The sequence below is a fragment of the Neodiprion virginianus genome, chromosome 1 (assembly GCF_021901495.1).
Source record: "Neodiprion virginianus isolate iyNeoVirg1 chromosome 1, iyNeoVirg1.1, whole genome shotgun sequence".
NCBI classification, from domain to species: domain Eukaryota; kingdom Metazoa; phylum Arthropoda; class Insecta; order Hymenoptera; family Diprionidae; genus Neodiprion; species Neodiprion virginianus.
Genome location: NC_060877.1, coordinates 896,857 through 907,497, shown reverse-complemented (window position 1 = coordinate 907,497; position 10,641 = coordinate 896,857). Strand labels below are relative to the sequence as shown.

At 38.5% G+C, this 10,641-nt stretch overlaps 2 protein-coding genes and 1 long non-coding RNA gene across 5 annotated transcripts; 1 reads left to right on the top strand and 2 right to left on the bottom strand.

Annotated features, from left to right (window-relative positions):
• The first annotated feature begins 3,884 nt into the window (after nucleotides 1-3,884).
• LOC124301505 (uncharacterized) lies at nucleotides 3,885-5,993 on the top strand. Its single transcript, XR_006907499.1, has 3 exons — nucleotides 3,885-4,289; nucleotides 4,726-5,399; nucleotides 5,979-5,993. It is a non-coding gene; the product is annotated as an uncharacterized LOC124301505 (long non-coding RNA).
• On the bottom strand, nucleotides 4,895-7,913 carry LOC124301491 (uncharacterized). 2 transcript variants are annotated; one of them, XM_046756619.1, is made up of 4 exons: nucleotides 6,964-7,913; nucleotides 6,019-6,218; nucleotides 5,234-5,377; nucleotides 4,895-5,159 (listed from the first exon to the last, which is right to left on the bottom strand). In XM_046756619.1, the coding sequence occupies exons 1-4, from the start codon at nucleotides 6,968-6,970 to the stop codon at nucleotides 5,073-5,075; spliced, it is 438 nt and encodes a 145-aa protein (XP_046612575.1). In that variant the 5' UTR covers nucleotides 6,971-7,913; the 3' UTR covers nucleotides 4,895-5,072. The 2 variants fall into 2 exon arrangements, with proteins under 2 accessions (XP_046612575.1, XP_046612570.1); XM_046756614.1 differs by having other exon boundaries at nucleotides 7,585-7,913.
• A 137-nt stretch (nucleotides 7,914-8,050) lies between these two features.
• On the bottom strand, nucleotides 8,051-10,129 carry LOC124301472 (60S ribosomal protein L15). 2 transcript variants are annotated; one of them, XM_046756578.1, is made up of 5 exons: nucleotides 9,987-10,129; nucleotides 9,211-9,391; nucleotides 8,842-8,978; nucleotides 8,633-8,743; nucleotides 8,051-8,366 (listed from the first exon to the last, which is right to left on the bottom strand). In XM_046756578.1, exons 1-5 carry the CDS (start codon nucleotides 10,104-10,106, stop codon nucleotides 8,172-8,174), a joined length of 744 nt encoding a protein of 247 aa, XP_046612534.1. In that variant the 5' UTR covers nucleotides 10,107-10,129; the 3' UTR covers nucleotides 8,051-8,171. The 2 variants fall into 2 exon arrangements, with proteins under 2 accessions (XP_046612534.1, XP_046612530.1); XM_046756574.1 differs by lacking the exon at nucleotides 9,987-10,129 and adding an exon at nucleotides 9,877-9,984.
• Nucleotides 10,130-10,641: the final 512 nt, after the last annotated feature.

Here is a 10,641-nt window from a genome sequence, read left to right as displayed (position 1 = left end):
GCCCGTTATCGAAAATGTACACCTGTCAAAATCCGCCAAATCATAACTCGGCGTGTAGTTTGTAACACAATTTATCTTGTAAATTCGATAAAACATATAAGAAATCCCGAATCGTCAGACATACTTATAGATCAAAATTCATACAGTTCACGAGATGGTTGATTATACGAATTTCGATCTGGTTGGTGTACCTGATGATTCCTGCTATCGTCGTTTGTTAGGTGATTTTTTGGATATTTTATCGAATTTACTAAATGAATCGTGCAATATATTGCACGCCGAATTTGACGCGTGAAAACTTTCAGTGGAGTCGTTTATCTCCCTTTTCCGATCTAGTAGCAGTGGGTACAAGGATGAGCTTTCGTATGTCACAAAATGAATAAAATTGCCGCGTCAACAAAAGTATTATTGTACAAACAGTTTTGTTTCAGTCTTTAAACCCATAACACGCATTTTTCAATAGAAGCATATTTCCTATCTTTAAATTTCGCTGCCCCGTTAATCCGCTTCATAAGCGGAGGAACCTGTTTAACTTATTCTGTAACGCCTACATCGTTACAACATGTACAGAAAAAAATTTCACCATCTCGTGCCCGGACTGTGTATTTCCTTTCTTAAATTCGTCTATGATATAAAATCTGCGGCGAATCTGAAAAACTACCATGTATTGAATAAAAATATATAAAATATTACAACATGCATACTTATACGTTACCTGGCGTCCAAATTTTACCGCCACGGTTTTTACAATTACATATTTCTCAGTAAAATAACATCGACGAAATTTTATAACGTAGTTACCGAAGCTTCATCCTCTGTTTTATGACTAAGCAATAACGTTATCTGTACCACACGTAAAACCCACCTGTTTTTACTTGCGATAATTTAAGTCTCGGTACAGAATTTACATAATCTGCAGAACGTGACGGTTATACAGCTAATATGATACACGGCAGAGCTGAATATGATTTCGAACAACAAATTACCGCGTTTCAATTGCGAGAAGAAAAAAAAAAAAAAACGCCGCATGCACGTACAAAATGAGTTATTCACAAGTAAGAAAGCAATTTCATGGTCCAGACAATAGCCTGATAATTAATGACGTGACGCTTGCAAATCATCAGGATCCTGTCTCATTTGGATTAATGAATATGTAGTTATTGTTACAAAAACAGGCAAATCTGACGTTAATTCTTTGCACGAACATGAATGTCAGGTGCCTCTGCAACAATTATCCGGTTTGCGGTTATATGCAGGCAACATTCTCTAGCTGTGAAAATACACGCAGAGCTGACACGAAACAACGGTCATAGAAATATTTCAATCTTCTCTGTAAGGAGTCACTTTTTTGTTTGAATTGAAGGCTCTTCGGAAAAGTTCTCTCACGATTTTAGGATAAATCTACTCTGTCAAAACTTATTTAAAGACCTTAAACTAAAATTAACTTTTTTTTCTTCTCGAAACACCCGAACCCACGTGTCGTAGTAACGAGAATTCTTTTGCCTTCTTGATCCTTTCGCAATTGTCGTCGCCCACTCACAGGAATACATTTGTGAAATAACGTTTTGCGCTCGTGTAACTAGAACTGCGATCACGCGTACGATTGTCACGATTATTGACACCACCGAGGCGATAATTGTTTCCACTTCGACTCCGGAGTTGAAAATGTGCCAATATTATACAAACAAGTAACGAGAGGCGTTGTAACATTGATTGAGTTATTTCCCTATTTTTCTACCTACTCATTCCACCGGTAAAAATTTGTTTTCATCCAATCCCCCGGAGAAGAGCTTCATCATCGTCATCATCGTTATAATTACACAGGCACCTGTACTCATTGCGAAAAGGATCGGTGCTAGCAATGTTTAACTTTTATTTATCACTTGGGCGTATGTTTGTCTTCTTCCAACTTCGCACTACTTGGAATCCCGGCTAATGGTTAAATTCTACACACACTTGAAACGGTGGTAAAAAAATTTCTGCGCAGTAGGTCCGGCATCTTTGGGCGAAGCTTCGAATTGATTGACACGGCGGAGAGGAAGAGAAGAAGAAAAATATCAAATATCAACCGTCATCTATCATGTGGGTTTTGTGATGTAATATCTTGTTTCATATCTCGTCAGGGAACATTTTTAACCGACCATTGGTTTTAAACGCGTTCGGTGAATATGTCAAAAATTATACAACCATACGCGACATCAACCGATGATTATTTTACCTATAGCAATTTCAGGATCGAGGATATCGAGTTTCGATCGGCATTTCGGTTCTTATGTAACGGTGATTCGCGACACGCACTGCAGCTGACGTAAAGGTTCAGGACGATTAATAAGGAAGATACCTTTTTATAAACAAAAATACAACGATGACAAAACGAGGAAAGCTTCCACGTCCCCGACTAGCCGAACATTTCTTACCAACAAGTAATTCGCACTACCCGAAGAGTCAAAATAGTCGCGTTATCGCTCATGAAGAATCAGATACAAAACAAATATATGAATCAACCATCAACCTTTACCAACGACTTACAAGGTTCGAGCAATTTCACTCGATTACTCAACATCCGATTAGTGAATCGCTCTTCTCGCGTACACATACACTGCACGTTGTACAACTATAGAAATAGACATGTGTGTGTGTGTGTGTGTATACCCAATACGCGGGAGTTCATGTAGACCATGTAGAAAACCTCCCATATTTACGGCAATCGTTACAGCATCGCAAATCTCATTATTATAAAACGCGCAATATATATTCATAGTTAATTACAAGTGTCGCCGCGAATAATGTCATATTTTACTATTATTTGGACTTTGTCGATAAGCAGTATGCGAGAAAATCGAAATCTCTACATAACTCGTTAAAATCCACGCTCCCACAAATTACGTATAGAATATGATTGAAAGTTATTTATTTTGCAATTTTTTTTCACAAGTTTTTCGCTCTTGTTTTCTCACTCTTATGCAATTCAATCGTGCCATTCACCGACACAACTTTGGAATATATACACTATACCTATACTAGAATGGCACGGTGACTGTGATTGATTTTATTTCGCATTACCGCGTAAGGTTTGAAAAAAAAAACAATATCTCCGCAGCCTTCGCGGCTCAGGTACCTTTTATTTTATGCATAAGCCTGGAAGTTAGTTTACGATATTGTTAATCTACGCCTCAACATTTTTTATGGTTTTAGTGTCGATTAGTGGATGCATTAAAAAACAGAAAAAAAAAATACTATTAAAGCGCAAAACGCATTTACTCACCAGACATTAAACGCGAATAAATGAATCTGTGGTTACCTATATCGAATAGAACTAGATAATCTGCCGGCAAGTTCTAGGAACCGTAAAAGTTATACGACATAGGTCGTTAAGCGTACGCGAAAGTGATCGCGCGATGTCATAGGTATCATATTATATAGTTTGTAACGGTCGAAGCGTGACCAAATTTAAATCACAATGTCTTGCTTCTTGCTTGGGTCAACGCGTTTGTATACGTGCAGTATTTGCTTCGTCGTAAACATGTGTGTACATACCTGTATTTAAGTATAACTCCACGCTTACTTCCTTGTTGTTAAAATCAGCCGTGGAAAATTGTGAAAATTTTCCTTAACACTTTCCCCGTAGGCTATGGAGTGGCGACGATTTTCGTTAAATAATATTCTCTGACTTTTCCCCGTAAGAATATTCCAAATTCCCTGAATTTTCATCACGAAACTTAGGAATGTTGGGCAGCTTCTATGACCAAAAGGTCCAGAAGTTGGGCGCCATGGATATATGAATTTGGATCTAAATGCACAAAGTATTGTTTCGCTTCAGACAAATAATTAGAAATTGAACAGTATACCATTTCCGAAAGTTAGCTTACAACTGAACTTACCAAGCATGGCTGAAGTTTGAAAACGATTTGTGAAAAAAGTACGTTCTTATCTACGGTCGATCGTAATTTCCTGACTTTTTCTGAACCTTCCCGGTCTGTCGCCACCCTGCAACACTTTTTTCGGATTTTCATTTACACCTACTCACAATCGAAACGAAACTCTCAAAGATAATGAATACAATAATCGGTATAAATCTGCACCGAAAGTACAGCTTTAAGAATTTTTGGAGAGCAATTAACGTTTCAGGGTTGATCAAATACGCCGATAGCCAGGTTCGTTATCGCTTTGACATTGGTAAGCATGATTTTTGTATCACGTAATTCACGTGCCTAGTCGACCGGTTGATCGCGAGCAATTTCAAGCAGAGAGAATTTGGTATTCGGATCGTACCGGGTACAGGAGCAACGGTAAGCGTCATTCTGCTATAATAATTTAATAGTCTCGGAAACAACTTCTGAGTACCGGTTCGTTTTTTCTATATCGTTCACCATGTAGCATTATTCTTCGCAAGCACGATGATACTCATACACTATCCGTAGCACACGTGTAATGGAAGAATCGAGTTGGAACTGCGTAGATCCGCCTGTATATGCTTTGATCGTAATATAATTACAGGGTTCGTACAAAGTCATGGTATTAAATGTGATTTGGCACGCAAGATGAAAAAAAAAAAAAATGTGCGCGAATACCTATACCACAGTAATATATCACAAGTCCGAAACCCCGGATTATAATTCCCATTGAGCGAATCGTCGGACGTTGACTTGGCTCGGATTTTGGCTGTTATTATTATTATTGTTGTTGGTGTTGTTGCCGTTATTGTTGCTGTTTTTATGTTTATAGTTCCGTATACAAAAGTAATCGAGGGTTGAGTGATTATTTGTTGATAATTCATCCGCTACTACTGACTTCAGGCCACCGTACTACAGTGATTATGAACATCCTATTTTGATTTGCCCTAAAAAATAGCAATATGTTTAGGCGCAGAAGGCGGGACGGTAATGAATGCGAATTTGATACATCGTTGAATTGGTATTTACAAGTTGTTTACAACTTGGCTGACAAAGGTTTAATGTACGTAATCGTGATGATTGACAGGAGAATTTTAACTAATATTCATAGAATACGCGCAATTAACGAATGTAGAAAACAATTTCGAGTAACGTAATTGTAATTCCTTCCGACCGATGTTAGTGGAGGACCAAGACTTCGTAGTCCGTAAATGAAAGCTCTTCGCCGTCGAAGGGGATGTAGAGACAGCCGTGGCTCGCTTGGACCTGGAAAAACAACGCGTCGAATCGGCGAAAGAATGCGAAAAACAGAATCCAGAACCTTGCGAGCAAATACGGACCTTGCCGATGGTCTGAGATCCATTGTGAAGGACGCGTCCGACGTAGAGAGGCTCGCCGTCGGCAGTTTGTCCCGCGACGACACCGTCCGGAGGAATAGATCCGGCACTGCAGAATTCCCAAGCAAACTCGCCTTGGCACAGTACCTGGAGGAAAATACGTTAAGAGGTTGTAACTAGATTTTTTTAAATCTCATTTTCGCGACGTACGTACATTCAAGTATATACATAGAAAATTTCACGTCGATCCGGCAAATATTCTCCAAGTTACGCGCACATTTGCAAAAACGTCCCGGAGCGTTTGAGATTGCTTTTGAAATTTTTAACGAGTTTTCCCCAAAATTGTGTTTTCAAAGTCGGTGAGCGAGATTTCTCGGAAACGGCTGAACCGATCGGTCTCAAATTTTTACACAACCTTTACGAATATATTTATCATATCACATTTTGTAAACAAATTAAGGCAAAAACTTTTATGAAAAATCGAATTTTTCATTTCAGAAGCCGCCGTTTCGTTAAAAATTAATATTTTGCTTATTCCTTCGATTAAAGACGAGATAAAATTTCATATTAACTAAATCTTTTTTGTTTTTTCATTTTCGATGACTCAGTCCAGGGATATCTCGCTCGCCGCAAAACGGCGAAATTTAAAAATCATTACTCGAGCAACTAAAAAATATCGGAATGAGGTTCGACGTTACCCCAATATGGATATAAATTTTTATACTAATAAATTGAAACCTCTCTTCAGGAAAAATCTGGGTGTTTAAAGGATCAGCGATAAAATGCACCTCGTATTCGTCCTTAGGATGCTCCTGGCCGTTCCAACAGACATAGGCTATCCCTTTGTCGGGTATTACTTTTGCAGGAATCATGTCACCCTCGTGAAAGGCCCGCCCTACGTAAATCTCGCTTCCATCTTTATCTCTTCCTCCCCGGATAGCGTTTTCGGGCAAAGGACGTCCTCCAGAACGGCTGACCCATCTGTAGGCTGATGAGTAATGGGTTTCATTCTGATCGTTACTGATATATGCAGAACAAATAATCGTTCGAGTTCGTTGAAGGGTGATTCATACCATGGTTGTTTACCAGATGCAATCGCGTCGCTTGCACTTTCAATGATATTGGTGAGAGATAAGCACGCACTTACCGATGACTAGCAATCAGAATAAATCGACAGCGCAGAATTTCTTTTCTTGTCTTTGAGATTTATTCGTGATAATAATAATAGTAGTAACATTTATCATCATTTCTCAAAGGATTAGAAGTATTTACAACATACGTTATCTGGGCTGCTTGTGCAGTTTTATCAATTTATATTCAATGGAACAGAGATCCCTAATAAATATGATGTCGTTTATACATAACATACTAATTAGGGTATAATTGCAGAATAACTCACACATCTAAGGTGTGTACATATACAACAGGCATATGCGTTGTGAAAATACTGTACCACGATATATCTCGATGTCTTACTAATTCATCATTAGTTTGCGAAATCAGATTACGAATTACAGTCGCAAGCACGTGCATGAATAGTATACTTTAGTGGTACAGATCCACGCGTGAGGATCGTTTCATTTTTACGATTATACCATTCAAGAAAGTAAAACGTTGAAACTATTTTTAGGAATATTATGTACTACTACATTTGGCGATAAGAAAATATTTAGTATTATTTTAACAGTTATTTTTCTAGCATGCACATTTTATCTGGTGAACTTTTTCATTACCTGGCATTGTGACAAATTTCTCTCTTGTTCAATAAAACGCACTTCCGTAATGCTCAATCGCACCAGGCAGACTAATTTTTTATCAGAATGAGACACTCGACTCGCCCCGCATCTACAGGGAAAACCCTTATCTTATCTTTAGAATCCGTCACACGTTTGAATTTACGTGTATGTATGCATACTTATGTAATATATATACATACACATCTGGGTGCAGTTGATTCTGACCCTCCTAGTTTTAGCTCCTTGGAAATCAAGTTGGCAGCTAATTTGACGCACTGCTGGAAGTGGTCGGAGTTGATTACTGCCAACGATGTTTCTGATCCACAGAAACTAGGGCGATTAAAATCAACGATACCTGGATATATGTATGCACGTACCTTCTAATACAGGGTAAAAAGAGCACATTTTCTTCATCACGTGAGGGAAGAGACGAAGATCACGTACTTAAAGAAGAAATACACATGTTCGCCATTGACTGCTATTTTAACGAGCTAAAACGATCTTCAGAAATAAAATATACCGAGGGAGAGTTCAACTTTAGAAATTTTAGGACACAGGTATGTAAAAATTTTTTCACGCTTCTGGTTTAAAATGTAAAATGAAAATCTCCTGATTTACCTTCACGCCCATCTATGTAAATTATCGTGTCTTGTGGCTGGTATGGAAGGTGTTCGTTGGAATCATCGCTAGTACAACAACTCTGTCCCATTTTGCCTCGGCTTGATATCTTCCGAAGAAAAATTTCAATTTTGCGACCGAGAGTTTCTAGGCACTATACAATAATAGTTTAACATGGGTTAAGTGTGTATTATCACATTACATAACCAGTAAGATTGCATTTCGATAAGATAACCACGATGTAACGTCGGCTCGTTCTCGTTAAACGCAAAACCCAGCTAGTAAGCGAATCATCGAAATTGATACCACGAACGGGCTTGTATCGAAATTCAATCATTAAGACTCGTATTTAGATCCAGACAGGTTTGAATCCACGTCGATGACATCTAGAATAATCTTAATTTTTCGCTCATACCGAAAATAATCTATCAAGTAGAGGGTAAAAGAGGAAAAATATCGCTGCGACTTTATTGTAAAATGGTGTTTATTCTCGTGACGGCTACCAACACATGCTGAATAACGTGTGTACGATAACGGACCACGACTCGCTCGAAAAAACACCGAAAAATATAACGCCGAGCACGTGCTTAACGCTTTCGGCGCAACGAGAGTGAGTTTCTTCTTAACCAGGCGGCGCGACGCGATCCACCGATCGTCTGCGAATAACGATGACCCTTTCCTAATCCACGTGAACTCCTGCCTACTGAAGTCTTTCCGCGCAGCTCGCGATGCTTTTGTACCGAGTTACAAATCCAGTTTACCTTAGGATCATTGCGGATTGCCTGTGGAGAATAATATGCCGTTAAAAATTAGGAACGCAAAGATATAAATCAAAATATTAACAATGTAATATAAGATAGGCCACCCAGTAATCAGACATCCAAGGAAGCAAAAACATCATCAGTTTCAATGCTAAAATAATGATATCATCACATCACTGGGGGCAATCATGATTTTTCTTTTTTTTTTTTTTTGTAGCAAAAAGAAAGAATATCTCTTTTTTGTCTATATTTGAGAACTCCACAATTACCACAATACAAATTTTTACCTTGTGTGCAGGGTCAACGAGAATGATTTCATAGTATTTGTAGGACGAATCTTGAGCTACCCAGTAGCTGTTCAGCACACGCAGGCCACCACAGCGGCGACCAACACGTTCCTGTAAGAAACATGGTGAGTGAGGTCATTATTGCAAGATTGAATTAATTTTTTCTCTCATATTATTACAGATTTATAAGTTGATATTGTGACTCTTACCTCAGCAATGGACTGCAGTTTACGTGTGGGCTTCAATTGGTTCACCCCATGACTTTTTGGCTTACCAAAGGTAGCACCTTTGGGTACAGGGCGTTTACGACCTCCACGACGCACACGGATTCTGAAGATGACAAAGCCTGTAAGAATTTGTAAAACGATATTTTACTAATATTTAATATATTTAAAGATTAAACGACGGTAGATCAAATACCCAGACCAAACAATGTTATTTAAAACTTTTCATCAGACAGTACATATCTCCAAGGTTCAGTAAGAGTGGTGCATGTACAGTTCATCACAGAAAATATAAATTTTAAAGACAGAAATATGAATTTTATTACATTCAAAAATATAAATTTGCGCAAATACCTTGCTTAGCCTTGTAACCCAAGCGGCGGGCTTTGTCGGGACGAGATGGCCTGGGAGCACGATGCATTTTGGTGAGTTGACGATACTGCCAGCATCTAACTCTAAGCAAGAAACGGAGCACATCGCTCTGCTTCTTACGGTACAGCTCTTGCATATACTTGTATGCACCCATCTTGATTCCCTGGTGTAAGAAAAAAACGTTCTCTTGATAACAGTTCAATTGAACATACGAAAATGATGTCAAATAAGCGGATATTTTTCAGAAAAAACAAGGGTAATTTTTCTCAATTCACTCAGGGTCAGAGTGGTGCATGCCCAATCATCATAAAAATATCGGAAACTACGAAGTTGTACCATTTCCGTACCCAGTCGAACGAAACAACCGTGCACGCGTACGACATGCGTTTCACTGTCAACTTTAGACAGACGTAATCATTAATTAAATAAAAAATAGACTAGGTAGTGATCAGATCAGATCAGCTTTGACGAAGGTAGTGAAAATATTTTATATCAAGCAGAGAGAAACAATTGCTGTTCGCTGCTTGGTACAGAATATATTTGCCGCTAGCTTTGTACGATTAATTGATACACTTGTGCGCTGGATAACCTAAAAGCACAAACGGAGTAAGACTTTTTGGTATTGCCTTGAGAATTGCAAACTATTACCGAGAGATTGAGGGTAAACGTATAATGGTGCAAAATCGAACGATAAAAGTTCACTGGAAGCTGTGATGTCCTGGATAAATTACGATTATTCAACAATATGTCCGACTCACCCCTTGCAATCCGAAACAGAAAAGGAAAGGACTTGAACTCCATCGTGTAGCGAGGTGCGGACGTTGGACGAGACGGCGCCACTTATCGCCGGCGTACTTTGCGCGCGTTCCAAAAACCATCCAAAATAGCCAGGAATATTTCAATTCTCTAGTCAATTAAGCGGTGTATAAATAATTATATTTGACGCGTTATTTAAATTGACATTTAATGAAGATTTTTTCAAAGCTTTATATAATCCAAAAGCTCGTTAAATCTACTTTGTACATATATATTATACGCAGAATAAATTTGTCGATGCAGCTGTGGGTTGAAAATGAAATCACGGTCGGGGGAAAAACGGGAATTCGGGTTTTGAAATCGTGCGGACAAAGGAAATCATTTTCAATTTTTTGCCTAAACAGCAAATTGATGGTTCGTTTTAACGGAGCTATAGAATTCTATCCTACAACATTTTATACAGACACGCCTTGGGTTGGAATGTCTCGATAGTTATCAATCCGGAACAGAGCATTTATTATCTGAAGTGTCATTGCTGGACATGTGCCGCGTGATTATTGGACACTGATTACAAAGTATAATAATTCGAAAAAAAAAGTCTATTTGATAGCTAAATTACAGGGAACTTTATGGCGTTTCAATTCCGTTCTCGGATCT

Bases quoted from the DNA above. Each gene is read 5' to 3' on its own strand.
- LOC124301472 (XM_046756578.1), bottom strand. From the start codon at position 10,106: ATGGTTTTTGGAACGCGCGCAAAGTACGCCGGCGATAAGTGGCGCCGT. The intron at 9,392-9,986 runs GTGAGTCGGACA...TTCTTACACCAG, and splicing joins TCTGTTTCGGATTGCAAGGG to GGAATCAAGATGGGTGCATA. The intron at 8,367-8,632 runs GTAAAAATTTGT...TATTCTCCACAG, and splicing joins TCGTTGACCCTGCACACAAG to GCAATCCGCAATGATCCTAA.
- LOC124301491 (XM_046756614.1), bottom strand. From the start codon at position 7,675: ATGGGACAGAGTTGTTGTACTAGCGATGATTCCAACGAACACCTTCCA. The intron at 5,378-6,018 runs GTGCATTTTATC...ATTTTCCTCCAG, and splicing joins ATCCTAAGGACGAATACGAG to GTACTGTGCCAAGGCGAGTT. The intron at 5,160-5,233 runs GTCCGTATTTGC...TTGTTTTTCCAG, and splicing joins GATCTCAGACCATCGGCAAG to GTCCAAGCGAGCCACGGCTG.